Consider the following 16,371-nt stretch of genomic DNA (forward strand, 5'->3'; position numbering starts at 1 on the left):
CATTTGATGAATTGTGGCGGAGCTTGGGAAGGGCTAATTTCTCACTTAGCCGTCCTGATGGGGCTAGCTAATAGGCCTTGCTTTGCCTGGCTGATTGTCTGCTGGCTTTATTATTGTGCATTATCGCGCTGCCCCCTGGCTGTTGTTAGCGCTCAGCCCCGGAGACGGCAGGGCCCGTCATTAATCATATAGCAGCATTGACTCACTCCCCTCCAACACTTATCCCAATGACACAAAGGAATGAAGGAAAAGGAAGAGAAACTGAAAGGAGGTGGGAAAGAATGATCGTAGGAGAGGGAGCTCGCATGAAGCGAGTAAGGAGGAAAGCTGAGCGGAAGAGAAGAGGAACATCAAGTCTGAGTGGGCAGGACAGTTTCACGATGACTCTACAACCTGTAGCTGTACAGCCTCAGGATTGCTCTCAGTGGTTTAGTCACCTCCAATAGCACCACTCTTTGTTATATACTTCTGTCTAAGGCAGAGAGGATAAGAGGAGTGTATTCTACAGTCCCCTGGGTTAAGTGTGAAGACCTTATGTCAAAGCCATACCTGCTGCCACTACGCTCACACAAGACCATCTATCTGCTTGATCCTTCTCTGAAAGCACGTGTGAGGAGGTGGGAGGGAGGGAGAGAGAGAGAGAGAAAACAGGAGTTTCTCTTCCTCCACTCATACCTTCCCAGGGGTCCCCTCTCTTATTTATGTTCTGCACACAGTGAATCGCACTTGCATACTGAGAGGCGTATAGAGCACCTGGTGCGTCTAACTCCTATACAGCAAGGCTCACACACTCTCAAACACACTCCTCCTCCCTGCCATGTTCTCACACACACACACACACACACATGCACACATTACATACGAACTGCGCTCTGAAAGAACGCAGCGCACAGCGGCGTAACATGTACTCTTCCGCTGTGAAAAACACAGTGAAGGATGTTGTTGTCGTGCTCTGGTTGTGGCATCGTGTAGAGCGCTCTCTAAAGACTTGTGTGAAGAAGACTGTTTTCACTGGAGATGAGAGGCCTCCTGACAGGATACAGACCTCACTCTCTTTTGCTTTAAGGTGTATGCCATGTGCAGGGGCCACTCAACTGGAAACCTTAGTGGTGGTGGCTGCTCCTGCAGTTTACTTTCTGTGTGGATACAAAAAGTAGGGAATGTATTTGTAATCATGCTAATCTTAGAAAGTTATCAGTATATCCACAACTCAGAAAGTTCAAGGCAAAAAACTTTAGCATATAGAGATTTTTTTCTTTTTTTTTCCAAGGACCTTCATGGTGTTTTGCTGAAGTAATAAGCTGCATTGTTTGCTTTGGCTTCCAGTCAGTAAAAGGCTGAGCAAGCATCTTTTCTTCTGAAGAAGAATCAGGAGAAGTGTCTGATCAAACAAAGACTCTACGTTTTAGTATGGGAAGAAAATGAATAAAGTGGAAAGCAGGGGAGACCAGTACTGCATAACTGGGCCACCACGACAACAAAGCTGCCTGCATTATCCATTGTCTCAGTCTTCAGAGCCCCACTTGCCCTGACACAAGTGGCTCACGAACAAATACAAAGTCAAAATAAATAAACAATCTTATAAGCAGGGGGCTGTGGGGAAAAGGCGCAAGATTTCCATTGTGGGGCTTTCTTTATTTGCCCCTTATCTACTGGGTAGGGAGCGCAAAAGAAGCATCGTGTAAGCATTACGATTACATCGTGTGGGTTTGTTACCCAGGAATGTAAGATGCACTCAGCTCATTCTGCGGTGCAGCACACAGGGTCCCTCACCATCCCTCCAAAGCATCTTAAGTGGAGAGGTCTGAGGGACCGAGACGCACGCGAGGATAATCTTATTAGCTCCGCTGAAAGCTACTGATGGGCTGTGTTGTTGCACTGTTTGTCCTTGACAAAAAATATAAACACTCCTCATTTGCATAGGCTTTCCTTTTTCAAGTTTTGTGCAGTGCACTTGTGATAGCGGCCTAGATTGTTTTCTGATGTAATGATTTTATGATGCTGTGCCTCTTGGTGTAAAGAAAAAAATTAAAGACAGGTAGGTGTTTTGTAAAACATTAAATAATTAAGTTAATTTTTCCATACAGTATTCTCAAGATGATTGGCTGATTCAAAACATCCTGATAAATGCATCAACTTTAAGTTTTAGAATGTAAACAGGTAAAAAGTGGGACTGGCACTTCATGGTAGGATGATATAGAAACATGTAAATGAGCATCAATCTCAAAAGCTCAACCATGTCACTGTATACAAAAGGGTGAGAAGACCTCGTACTAAACCAGTTTGCATGTGCATATCTGGGATTTGATATGTGTGTGTGTGTGGCGGGGTGTGACTAATTCCTGCTAAATGGCCCTTACTTGAGGGGCTGGTCCCCATCAGCTGTAGGCCAGACTTAGTGCCATCTGGGCACAACGTTAAGTTTCACTGGTGAATTGGAGCCACAGCCACCAAATCCCCAACCCCTCCACCCCCACCCCGTCCTTTTTGCCTTCCAGGGCCAAGGGCGAGCCATAAGTGCAGTGTTGAACACAGCATGGAAACCTAAGTATGTGGTTTCCTCACAGAGCCATTGAGTTTGGGAACACCTCCTCAGAAGGGATTTTGAGCCCATGACAGGTCCTCTAACCACCAGCTAGCACTTCCACTGTCTCCTTAAGGGGCCTCATCCCCTCACTGACCTTATCCAATGCAAACACATGCAGCCTGAGCCAGCGCATTCTGTTTTATTGCTAGATTCAGCTAATCTCGCTGAAGGGCTTAGACTCCTCCTCCCTCTTTGCCCCTCAGTGTTTTAGTTATTCCAGCTGTGCAGGAGCCCTTAATGTTGTTGGCATAGCTGCGAAATGTGCAAAAACACACATTGTACACACAGGAAAACATGTGCAGGCATGCAGGGGCACAGTGAGGTGCACACACATACATGAACACACTCACACATTCTCATGCTCCTCCCTTTCTCCATTCATTTTCTCCCCCTCTTATCCCACTTTTGCTCACAATCTCCCTCAATCGTCTCCATCTCCCATCTCTCCCCTCCCCTCTAACTCGCTGCGCTGCGGTGCGTTTGTGCGGTGTTGATAAGCCTAAGATAGCAGATCTCGGTGGTCGCTGATGTAATGATGATGAATGCTGCAGCGCTGCCAGTCTCCCCCCTCAGGGGGCCCTCGACACTGAACAGTCGCCCTAATGAAATGAACACAAATACAGTACCCCATCTGTGAGGGGGGGTTGCCAAATCTAAGAAGACACTTCAAGAGTTTATATGAAAATGTCCCCTAGTTTCTAAGTAAGTGTGTATGTGTGTGTGTGTGTGTGTGTGTGTGTCATGCATTTGTAAATGTGTTCCTAATGACAGAATGTAGTGGAATTGGAAGTACACCTTAAGCAGTTTCATAGAATTAAGCTTGTAAAGATGTAGCCTTTAAATAACAAAAGGCAGTGATTTTTTTGATAGTGTTAGCAGTCGCTTACGCTTGCATCAAGAAAAAAAGAAAAACTGAATTTTTTTTCTATCAAAGGCAAAAGTTTATTTTAGTGTTTCACTTTGATGTGTACAATTTGCAGATGACTTTCAACTCAGTGCCTTTGTCAGCAAGGCGTATAATTTATGTTAAATTGATTTGCTTAATGTGCTTATAAAATAAGAATGTTTTTTTTTTCTGAGTGAACCGTCTGAATTGTGGTATTTTAAACCTGTTTAATCGCCTCCCTTTCTGTGTGGAAGGATTACAGTTGAGCACAAATAAAGATACACCCTCTTTCTCTCTTCTCTAATTGGGTGTAGGACAGACATTTCATGGGAAAGGCATTAATATGAAATTAACATTTATTTTGGGTAACAACAGCAACCGATGCCTAGTAGTAATTCCTCCTTTTGTGCCAGGCTTCTGTGACACATCACTGATGCTAATGTTTCATGCTGTCTCATGTAAATGCATATAAAAATCTGATGTCTGCATTTGGCTTGATAATGCATTAGTTGCTAGGTGCTAAATGAAAAGTACATGGCACTAATTTCGTAAGGATCTCTGTCCTTAGATCAACATCCTATGCCAGAGGATAAACACAGAGAAACTTGTTCACATCGAGATGCATTCTTTCCACATGATAAAGTCTTGATGTAAACACAGATGGGTTAGTGTCTTTGCGTTGGTGAGTTTCGGAGTGTTTTTGGAGAGTTGGACAGGGTGAAAATGAGCAACACGAAAGGCGAAAGCAGAGACAGGAACATCTGCAGGATTGGGTGTGGGCGTCCAGGTCAGAGGGATTATGGGTGAAAAGGTCCTGCTTTTAATTGCTGCTTTGGAACTGTGGCCTGCCTTGTGGAACACAAAAGGCCGGTCAGACACGCTTCAGTGGCTCGGACTTGTGAATATTTGCCCGACCAGTGGAATGCCCGTCTTTCTTCTCACCTCCCCTACAAAACCCAATCCTAACCCTCGTACTCACTGCACTTTCAGCTCTTTTACTTCTGGTCTGGAGGCGACAGGAGGATACAAGCATACATGTATGCACCCTCCACACGCAAAGCATGTTGGGAGGTATTCAGTAACAGCTGTAAAAGTAGGTTCTTTTCCCCCTCACTGTTTTTGCTCAAGTTCAAGCATTAGAGCGACGTAGTGACAGATTCAAAGAGGGAGACTGGAAATTTTTCTCTGTTCGCGCTCTTGTTTCAGTATCTGCTGATGAAAGTGAAAGAGTGGCACATATGATCAGTTATCATAGTAGGAACTTACATATATGCATGCACAGATGTGCATGCACGATGAACGCACTCACACTGCAAAGACCCCCAGAAATGAAAGCACTGGCTCAATCAAACATACGCAGCAGTGATTTGAGAGGATATCTGTGCAAGTAGGACAAAAATGTCTTTGGTTGGGGATGACGGCTACACATGTATTCATGTGGGAGTGATTAGAGGACGAGCTCTTGTTTAATTCTGTTTTGATTGGTAAGGGAGTAATTGCATTGTGTTTTTTTTTCCTTTGCTTTTTTTTTGTAAGCTAGCAATTGCTTACAGATGTTGTTGTTGGGTCAGAATGGAAGACAGACTCTGGTTTTTCAGGGGGTTGGGAAAAAAAACAAACAAAGCGCACAGTGTTTGTCTGAAGTTCACCCCTCACCACTTCCCCCTCGCCTTCCCTCCTTGGGGAGTTGGTAAAAATCAGCCCCCTCCCTCCCTACTCTTGTAGTTTCAGCACCACTCCTGTGTTTGCATTATAGCTGACTTTACTGCTGGCCTTTGTATCCATACATGTTTATAGGGTGGGGGACAATTAAATTGTACAGTTGGGTAATTAGCTGGTCTTTATTGTAAAGAAAAATTTTAGTCAGACTAAATATTTCCAGTAATTATCCATGAATTATGGAGTCTAAGTAAAGGCTTTGTATTGGACCAAATGAGGCTGTCCTATACTTTGTGTAAATGAGTGGTTGTGGTGTATCACCGTGTTGTCTCCATAATCAGAGACCTCCATGACCTAGATAGAGTTGAGTTTGTAGACGGCCTCTGAGGTGCTGAACTGAGCAGCATGTCTGCTAGACTGTTGGCTGAACCCCTTCTAAACCCACAGACAGTATTAACTTGAACCACCTTTATTCTTTGAAAGAAAAATTGCCCGGCACCATGATATTCCCAAAAGGGCCTTCAAACAACCCTTGTTTTTTTAGGACTGTGAACGTTTCTCTCTCTGTGGTATCCCCTTAAGGTTTCTCCTTTCTCTGTGGAAAGACTGCTAGAACAGGATTATCAGTATATCCACAAGCTGCCTTTACTTCTATTCTGAGATATAAAACCTAGTCAGGATGTCCTGCCTCACTATGTTTATAGAGTTGTTTTTATGACAAGAAGTCAAAAGTTTAGTGTGACACAGTTAAAAATAAAGTAAGCTAAAATTTGCTTTTGGATATTTAGTAAATACAGAGGGAGATCAGTCGCCCCTACAAGTAGATTAGAGCCCAGCAGGTTTTAGTTTAAATAAATCAGAGTGAGCTGGTGGATTAACCTGTGGTCTGCTCTGGGCATCATGAAAAGGGAGGATTGGATCTGAAGTTTTCCTCATAAGGTTCTCGGTGCTGAAGTCTTTCCTTGAGGCATTCTATTGTTAAAATGTTTAACTTGGCTCAAACAAGAAATACTTCAATTTTTAAACTTGATGCACAAATCAAGCCAATTATTTACGTAGCTTGTACAAGCAGACAGACGCTAGTAAAACAACGAGCGGATTCACTTTGTCTTCGTATTCACCCGTCCTTTCTACCTTCTTTATCTCCGTCTTCTCCATCAGCTATCCCGTCTCCATGAGGTGTTGAGGAATGAGCAATCGCCATGGAAACCCAGTCCCAGGCCAGTTCAGCAGCTGAGAAGAAGAAGAGGGTGGAGACCATCGTGGCGACCAAGGGCTCATCAGGGCGCAATGACATCAGCGAGAAGGCGGTGGCCTCCAGCACCACCTCAAACGGTACGCGTCACCTCTAACTGCACACTCGGCCGCTGTGGTTAATGTAAATATAATTTTCTTTTGAAAATACTCCCAGTTGTGGAGACATTGGTCCTTCAGTCAGCTTAGCAGTTGAGTAACGGGAACATTGAGCCCAAAGCCGTGAGTAAAAATCACTACACGGCTGATATTCATCTGTGTTTTTTCACCTGAGAGAGATTTGAAAATGAGCCTGGTAAATGGTGATACATTTTCAAAGCGTCTTTAAATAATAATATTGCTGGTGACCTGTTGCCACATCTCCATTTCAAGTTCATTAAAGCAAGGAGAAATTTGAGTCTCTGTGTGCAGGTTCAGGTCGATAACCACTGTTAATCAAGCTCCATCTCTAACTTGTGGATAAACATACCATTGAATCTAACGTTTCATCAACTTTTATGCTAAATTTAGCCAAAGTCACAAAGGTTTTATGTATTGATGTGTTCCAGACGTCTGTGAGCTACAGACGGCGGCGTGGATACCTGCTATCACTCAACATATTTGAGTATTGGGTCCACTGACCTACTGGGGACTAAGGAATGTTTTCTTGTGCCAATGTTCTCATACTTTAAAATGAAGTCTACCAACTCCCCAAATCGTGATTTTAAAGATTAAGGTCTTTGCTTATGTTTCTTGTATTTACTTTCCCCCTATTCTCGTGGTTCACAGTGAGTCACATACAGTCCTCACTGGTAGCAAAACCTTGGCATGTTTACATAGCAATGTCTTCAACACATGCTATTACAAGTTGTGTAGAGCTTACACTTCGCTAAGCCTGCCGCCATTCAGCCTTTCATTTTCAATTCAGATGCCTGAATGAGGAATATTAGATGGCGATTTTTTTTTTTTTGTTGCCGGAAAGCCTAGGAGCATCAAGCTAAAGTCATAACAAAACCAAAGTTGAGATCATCATGGCCTAAGCTGCAGCTGTGCTCATTAGCAGTGAGTGGATTTTTTTGGGTGTGGAGGGTTGGCCTGAGTTTTCTGTCACCCCCTCTCGACTCTGCTGATGTCAAATGTGATCAACCCAAGTGTGAACAGGAGATCCAGGAAAGGCTAAATAAGTTGCTGTGACTTGGTCCCCATATGGGAGTTAACAGGAAGTGGGTAAGGTAATGAAGCATCTTAGGAACACTCTCACTCTTACTCATTCCCAGATGGCCAGCACTGTTTTATTAATTAAACAAGTAGCAAGGAGAAAAAAAGAAGTTTGTTGTGGAAAAAGCATGGCTGTAATTTGCCTCCATGATGGTGGATGTCTCTTTGTAGTACTCTGGTGATTACAGCTCTGAACAGCACGAGGTTTGACTTGAAAACGTTGCTGAGGAGTCTCCTACACTGACTCAGCCATGTCAGAAGATATGCTACAGCTTTAAGCAATGTTGCATTCTCTAAAATACAGTAGTCTCATAATTCACTTGACGAAGGGAGGGATGATACTTATCTGCAGAGAAAGGTCCCTTTTAGATCCCAATCTCTCTCTTGGAATCAGAAGATAGCTTACACATTCTTTGTGTTGTTATAATTACAGCACATTCCCGAGTCGCCCCCAGAACTCATAACCTCTTATCAGGTGTAACCCTACACTCGCCTCAACTTTAACCCCCGTAGCCCCTGCCCGACTGCCTCCATCCAAACAAAAGGTAATTGTGAGCAGCTGTGGAACCCCAGTGACTGGTTCCTCTTAGGAAGGCCCAGCAAAATATTTCCCCCCGTCAAGCAGAGTAGCGGCCCCTGATCTCAGCGCAGCGGAAACCCCGTGGAGCACCCGGCAACAGCGTGCTACGATAAGTTGTGAAAAGTGGAAAATAAGCAGAGGGAGGGGGCAGGTGGAGTGGACATGGTGGATGTTTAGCTTGGTCTTTCCAAAGCGATCTCTGCTACTGAGAAGTACAGCCTTTTTTTTCTGTGATTGGGATCAGCTCGCGAACGGGCATTGATCAGATCTTGTGGCAACTTTAATCTGTTCTAATTACCAAACTACACTTTAGCTCTAAAATCTTCACTTTATGTGCACCACAGGGATAATTCTGAGCATTAACACTCTTCTACTTCCTCCACTCTGTCTTCGCCTCTTGTCCCTAGTCTGTAAGTTTTGTCCAAGTTGAGCAGGCCCAGAGTAATTATTGAGTCCTGGTAGAGCGTTCCCACATGGTTGGCTAAATGGTGGCTTCATCCTGTGTGCCATTCATCTCTGTGCCCCCTCCTCTTGCACTGACAGCTCAAAAGAGCCGACTGTGCCACAACAATGCTGTGATTGGTGCTCTTCAGGAGGGGTTCGGGGAGGGGGTGCTCTCCCCTCCCACCCTCATCATTCGGCGGGCAGGTGGACCACAAAGTCCCCTGATTCTTTTGTTGGGTCCTAGCTTGAAAAAAAAAAGATGTCCATGCTCCTTGCCTGAATAAATCCTGTCGTCATGGGATAATTTGCTTATAAAAAAAAGAGAAAAAAACGGGGTGGGGTCTAAAGGATTGGTTATTTGCAAATGAGAAAAAGAAGGGGAAAAAGTTTTTGGTTGGTTGGACTTAGTTAGGAGTTAGTGTAAGTTGTTGGATGAGAATTGAAAAATGAGGAGGAGAGCAACTGGACACAGTTCAGAAAATTGTCAGGGAACGCTGTTTTAACATGACAGAGCCTCTGTAACGCAGGCTATGAAGTGAGTACGTGGGGACCTTTTAATGGTCACGGTTAAAAGGGCAAGAGCAAGGGTCTCGGAGGCAAACAAGTTAAGCCTTAAAGGGCAACAAATGTTAGGCTTTCGTGTAGGTTACCAGAGAAATCCCTAAGCAAATGGAGAGCGTAGCTAAAGTGTTTAAGGAAGAAAAAGAACACTTGACTGCTTTGAAAAAAATCTCCTGATGGGCCAAGAAGGAAGAGTGATACAGAGAGCGGGGAGAGATAGAGGAAGAGTGAAGGGCCACCTTCTTTTTAGGCAGCCATTTAAATGATCAACAGTAAATAGAGGGGAATGTCATCTGACAGAAATAAAGTTCCCGTTAACAGCAGGGATGGAAAGTAATTTACAGATACGCTGTCCCCGCCATCTTTGTGCCTCCTAGATAAGGTTTCATTTCAGAAACGGATAGGAGACATTTTCACTTACGGGCCCCCATTCTGGGACACCTGTGATAACAGCTTGTGGACCCCTAATTGAAAATGGGTTTCAAAATGGATTTTCACTTTTCTTCCTCCCTCCTCTCCCCCTCCATTCCCTCCCTCCCTCATGACTAACCCCCCTCCACCCCCGTCAACACCCAGCTCCATCCCTTTTTTCCTTGGCGTTGCCTTGTCGTTGGCAGAGGGAGGCAATATTGGAAGGACGGGGAGGGAGAAGGGAGGAAGGGAGGGAGGCTTGGGGGGGGGGGGGGGGGGGGGGGGGAAATGGAGCATTGGGAGCGGATCATCCCTCAGCCCGTGTCACAGCTATGACAGCCGCGTGATCTGTCTTATTAATGAAATCATTGATCACTTGATGGGACTCATAATCAACTGTTTCTCCACTGTGTCCTGCCCCATCTCCTCCTCCTCCTCCTCCCTCCTCATGCTGCCACCTCTGCTTAGCACTTTTTTAGCCCTGCTTTATCCCCTTTAAAAGATGAACCACTTTGACAACTTATCTTTTCTGTGACTGAAGAAAAAAAGATTAATAAATACATAAAATTAACAAGAACACCCAGACGGTGCCTAAAAAACAAATTCCGACAAGTGATTAAACATTGGAGATCTGATGGTGAATTTAAAATTTCACAAATTTTCAAGAAACGTTTCTACTCACTCTCTTAAATTGGCACACAAGTTGGTCATTGTTTGTGCATCACTGCTGGTAAAAGGTGATCTCTGTCATCTGTATTTGTGCTGTATGTATTTCATGGGGACCAGAGGGGGAAGCAGGGGCCCCTCTGTGTTACCCTACTCTGGGCTCTGCCTGTGGGGGCTAATGAGAGAGGACTGATGGAGGGATAAGGGACCTCATGGGAGCTCTGGCTGGCCCACGGGTCAAACAGCACAATGGAGGAGGCGTTATAGAGCCTGACACACAACCCCACACAGGAAAACTGGCTTTTAGTGTCAAACGACCTCTGTATGGTACATCAATTATACATAAAATACATAAACACGGATTGTATAAGCAGAAATATTTAAAAGAAAATGCTAATTTATCCACAATGTGGCTGTTTTCATGATAGTACATGATGATTTATGAGGCATATAGGTATCATATATAAAATCTACCTGTAGATTAGGATTTGTAAAGTCACACTGGTCCCATGTGCATGCACAGTGGATGTGCTTTGCCTTCACTGGTGAGCTAGAGCCATTTCATGGACCTCTGCACTGAAGGCAATTTCCTGCAGCAGCAGGGGGACAGGCTTTGGCAGAGCCACCTCACAGGGGCCTGAGGCGCAGGATTAGCTTAGCCTCACTGCTACTCAGGGCGGAGGGGAACCTTAGCTGCCCAGCCCAGCCTGGCCCCTCTTGTCTGGCACACTTTCACATATCCAGATCTGCCTGCTGGAGCTCCACCGCTCTGTCACTGCTGGAAGATGCATATAAGCCACTGCCTCAAGACTTTTGCACGCTGTGGAGATGCAGCCAGAATTTAGCTGTAGTGGAATTGCATCTTTGTTTTTTTCACCCTATTTGTTTGCCCTGGAGGGCGCAGCAAGAAATAAACATTATTTGAACCCAAATGAAAACCTCAATATTAGTCCCAGAAGGACATTCTGATTTTATTACAACTTGGGTCATGTTTTTGTAGTTTTTCCGTCATTTCTATCAGTTATGATAACATTGGACTCACCAGAGCAATTGCAGAGATCTTGGAACATGCAGCTACAGTGAAGTCAGACACGGAAAGACTAATAGATATGTTGTAAATAAGATGTATTATTCAAACCCCTTTACTTGGATGGATAAAACCTAAAGTGAGCAAACCTGAGATGTAATATTCATTTGTTGCACAGGGATACTGGACAGCAGGTCAAAGTTGAATCATGTACACGATGGATGTTTGCAACAGACAGTTTGGGTGATAAATGCATTGCTTGCTTTGGTTTTCTTTTCCAAATAAGTATGGCAGCCTGGGATTATTAAAAACCTGCATGATACTGTTCCTTGTTTGGATATGCTTGCCTGCGTTACCAGATCCTGGCAGTTAAATACTTGTCCAACACAGTGGTAGCATTACCAACACGAGAAAATGGATGAAACTAGAAAAATAAGACCCAAGGTGTAATTGAATATCCCTTTAATTCTCTCTGAAATCATGTTATGCATTGATACAGAGAAAAGTGTTGATTCAACATCTCAGTCATTGATTTTTAATTCTAATTTAATCTAATAAAGTTGTGATAATTCATGCTGACCATCACAATGGCTCCTTAGAAGAACCTGAGATCATTTTCACTGACACGCTGAGAGCCAGAATGGCTTGGGAGTCAGAGGTCACCCAGGTCAGAGACTCTGAACCGACGACCAGCCTCACAAAGACAAATCAGCCTTCCCTGTGTGAGAGGATCGGGCCTACAGCGAGCAGGCACCGATGCATCCCAGCGGCACTGCTGCCGGATCTCACTCCTCTCAGAGAGGGGGGGCGCAGAGGCGGCCAAGGGCCCCATAAACTCATAAACCCATAAAGTGGGGAAACAGTAGTTGATTATTCTACCACTCTGTCCATTTGTCGGTAGGCATCAGTGGCCTCCCTCCTGCCAGGAGGAACAAAGCAGGAGTGTCCTGACCCTGCCAGGAGGATTTATTGTAGTGTGTTCTTGTCTGCGTCCTCTCTGTTTTGTTGCTCGCTCATGCCTCCTTACCACAGTTGGATTCTTGTTGAACGGGACTCAGAGGATGAAGTAGCAACCAGTGTCCTTGCCACCAGGGTTGGAGTATATACGAAGGCACAAGTCCTACTAGCGAGCCGATCTTTTGGATTCTGTATGTGATTTTGTTTACCCACAAAGGTACTGTAATCAATCAAAGATGATCAAGATGATGTATGTTATATGCATGTTAAGGGATTTTCTACTTTTTTGACATATAAATGGTAAGGACATAAAAAAGAAACTTTACTCTAGATGAATAAGACACTCTCTGTGCTAAAAGACACACAAATAGTGCATCATTAGGTTCCATATACATGGAAAGGTAGAGGGGAATCAAGAAAACTACTTGTGGTGTGTGCACTTATTAATTCAGTTGCCAGATGCAGAAGTTTACAAAACATGCTTTCATATACTTATGCCTTGTACGCCCTTTCCTTCTCATCAAGTACATTTTTCTTTCACTGTATTGGCATTGTGGCAACTATTATTTAAAATGACAAATCAATATGTTGTTTGTGCTTGAAGTAAATAAAAACAGAATGATAAAAAAGACTTTTAAGGAGACTGCATGTGAACTTGGTTTGCTGTTCCAGGATGACATGAAAAGCTCTTTTAGTCTGTGGTTGATATCCAGTTATGCAAAACATCCAGAAATATCTGAACATAGCAGGTTTTTTGTTTGTCTCAAAGCGGCCTGACTGTTTCAGGCCTCTTTCCTTTTCTCCTCAAAACTGACTGGATTAAATCAAGACATGCTTTTTGGTTTTGAGAGAGCAAAAGGCCCTATACCCCCTAATCTCTCTCCCCTGACCTCCACACCCTCTGGGCCTTGACTCTCACCCTTCTCCCTGCTCCCCCTTCCCTTTCCCCGCCCAACTCTCTCCCTTGCAGTGCGAAAGAGGAGCTAGGATCAAAGGCCATAAACCATGGCAGTGATTTCTGGTGATTGATTAGAAGCAGAGGTTGAGAAGCAGCAGCTCTCTCTCCACCATTCTTCCCACCCTCCGGTGCTGCGTACGCATTCTCTCAGGGCTCTCGTAAATAGCTCAGGCTTCAAGTGTGAAAAGAGTTGCCACGATTGGCAGACGGAGCCCAGAAACACATCCGTGCTGGAGCGGCTTGGCCAGTTTTTCTACCTCTTCCTCCTGGATGGCAGGGGGGTGTCAGTTGATAAGAACCATTTGTTGTCTTGCTAGGATCTGGGGAGGGACAGTGTAATCCCCTCGCCCTGGTCTGTTCGCAGAGCTGGAGGAAAAGAGCAGAGGAGAGGAGGAGGAATTGATTTTCAGAGAGAGGGCATGCGGAGAATTGAACTCAGATGTGTAGCAGAGACAGGGTTTGAAAGAAACATTCTACTTGCGGGGAAACAAATGTCTGTAGCTTACAGCAGAGGGGCCGTGCAATTTGAACTTGAGCAAGTCCTTCTAATGTTAATCAATTGCATAGCTGTCTTTCACCATTCTCTGTCCGCCTCCTCCCCCTCCTCCCTCTGTCCTGAGCCCAACTCAGCCTGGAGGCCTCTTGACAAGCAAGTGGTCCAGCAAAGGCATTTTAATAGGCCGTGATATTCAGAGGCATTGAGATTAATACTTGAACCACATCTCTTACGTGCATGCCTTTGCACAGAGACACAAATACACATGCAACTCTCTCTGTCTTTCCTACCCTGCCTGATCTCACCTGGAGCTGTGAGTCTAATGATGTTCGGAGTATGGGCCTTGCAGCGACAGCTCCAGTCCCGGGGAGATGTGTCTCATGTCAGACTTTGCGCCAGACAGACTCCAATAAGGAAAGGGGGGCGGTGGTGTGGTGGGGTGGGTGTTCTTCCGTGCAGCTGGAGCAAAGCCAAAACTAAAAGAGCAATTCTCTGAAGGTTTTGTTTTTCCTCTGTGGTATTTACAAAGTGATTGAATGCATTTTTGAGTGTCATGGAGTATCTCATTACGCTCTTAAAAGCTTTTTATCCATCCACATGCTCTAAGATATGTACACATGCGTTGCATACTGTAGAGACTCAGTCATGCATGCATGCAGACACATAATCTTTTCTCTCACTTTCCTCGATGGCATTAAACTGAACACACACGCTTGGTGCAGCTGGAGGATGGGCCGTCATTATTAACTGTTTGGCGACCTCATGACTTCATCTTCGGTGCTGTCAGAGGCGGCCCACATTATGTCTCTGCTCGGCTCAATGGGCTCTTTGTTCTTGCTTGGCTCTGGAGCAGCTCAGCATGGGGCTGCGTGAGTCCAACAGTCCCACTGCGGCTCTGGAGGGAGAGAGAGAGGGATGGATGGAGCGAGGTAGTGGAGATTTGGGAAAGACACGAACTGGCAGAAGACCTGGGAGAATGAAGGATTAGATCAGGAAACCAGGTGCGAGTAACAAGAGATTAGCGTGAAAAAAGTGTGAATGAGATACAGAAGGTGGGATGTAGAGAGATAAAGGAGGGGGAATGAAGGACGGGGAGGGAAGGGAATGCTACATGCTACAGGTGAATCCCAAAGTAGCCTTGAGCGGTCTTTTGCAATGATCAATTTAAACACCGCTCTCCTTCCATCCCTCTGAGTCATTCCAATATGATCACCAGATTATGAAGAGCTCCAACGGCCATCCTTGTGTGGAATGTGGGATTAATGGCAAAGTAATGCAGAGATTAGAGAAGGAGGCGAGAGTGGAGCGGGAGAGGAGGATTCGACTGGCGGGAGTGACAGGAGAGGTCATACATGAGGAGAGCTCATTACAGAGGGGGGACAGCAACAGGAGGCAGAGAGATGGGGTGAGACTCGGGGAGTAAAGGGAAAATGGACAGCGGTTAGGCAGGTGATATGGTGAGAAAAAACAGGAGGTGAAAAGATGAAAATGTTTTGGGAAGCCAGACATCCCATGTATGGAATTTTTATAGGAGTTTTAACTTTTGTAGACTTTTGCCTATTTTTGTTCCAAACATCTGCAGTTTATAAGTCAGACCAACACTATCCATTCAGAAATGTGTGCACAAGACATGTTTTCACCATTGTAAACCTTTTTAATACATTCCCCATAGAAACGACAAATGTTTGTTTGGTTATGAATGATTGAATAATAATAAATATATAAAATGAAATAAATAATGATCAATAAATAATTTTTTTTAAGACATAAGATGTTTTTTCTGTCCGTTTAGTATGACGAATGGCCCTGAAAGTGGCCTGTTAGATGTTTTAACACGGTCCCACAAAGTGTAACCTGTAGCGTCATCCCTCCCCATTAGCGGTGCAGGAAATGGATGCTTTGAAGTCATACATAGTTTCAAGATAGTTGCTTATCTTTCTCATCTTATGCCTCTAAACCCACCTCCCCATCCACTGTCACTTTGAAATATTTACACTGAAAACAGATATTATTTTTATAACTCCAATAAGTCATCACTCTGTTACTCTCTATTAATACTGGCTGATGTAACCTGTGACATAAAATCACCACTAGTCCATCATATTGTCCAAACCTACAACTTCCACCCTGCATTATGCTTTTTATTGCACTACAGTACCATTTATCTAATCATATAGAAGGTCTGATGCCTTTTACTTTCCCCTACTCACCTCCAACTCTCAAGCCCCTTCCCTGCAGACTGTGGTTAAGTCTGTTTGGCCAACATAGCAGATCCTCTAATCTGTGGAGCTTTCCCTGCCTGCTGCAGACACTGTAATGACTGGGTCCAGGTCTCACCTGTACTTTAAGTGGGAGAGGGGTGAATTACACCCTGTTTATTAAGCAGGCACTCCCATTCATATCACACACTGGGGGCGGTTGTGGGTCTGGTCTGGGATTTTGTAGAAAATGTGGCCCCCAAGGTCAGCTGCAATGATGATAGGATGTTGGAAGGCAAATGGTGATTGATAGGTTTATAAAGTGTTCTTTGTGAAGTGATTTGGCACCTTTAAGGTCCTGATGGTAAAAAATATGGAAAATGAACTAATGTTATTTTAGATAATTAATGTGTCAAGCTGCTAAGGCAAAAAGTTGATTCAGTTAGAGCTGGACAGTTTTTTTTAACACCCTTTAGGTGACTTAATGTGT

General features: G+C 44.4%; 1 protein-coding gene across 1 annotated transcript in view; it reads left to right on the top strand.

Annotated features, from left to right (window-relative positions):
• The window catches only part of gli3 (GLI family zinc finger 3), an 87,795-nt gene that overhangs the window by 10,268 nt on the left and 61,156 nt on the right, over positions 1 to 16,371 (top strand). Inside the window, exon 2 of the mRNA XM_070852789.1 lies at positions 6,294 to 6,467. Coding sequence (XP_070708890.1) covers positions 6,335 to 6,467 — 133 coding nt within the window. The 5' untranslated portion in view covers positions 6,294 to 6,334. The remainder of the gene's footprint in view (positions 1 to 6,293; positions 6,468 to 16,371) is intronic.

The sequence above is a fragment of the Pempheris klunzingeri genome, chromosome 21, assembly GCF_042242105.1.
Source record: "Pempheris klunzingeri isolate RE-2024b chromosome 21, fPemKlu1.hap1, whole genome shotgun sequence".
Classification (NCBI taxonomy): Eukaryota; Metazoa; Chordata; class Actinopteri; order Acropomatiformes; family Pempheridae; genus Pempheris; species Pempheris klunzingeri.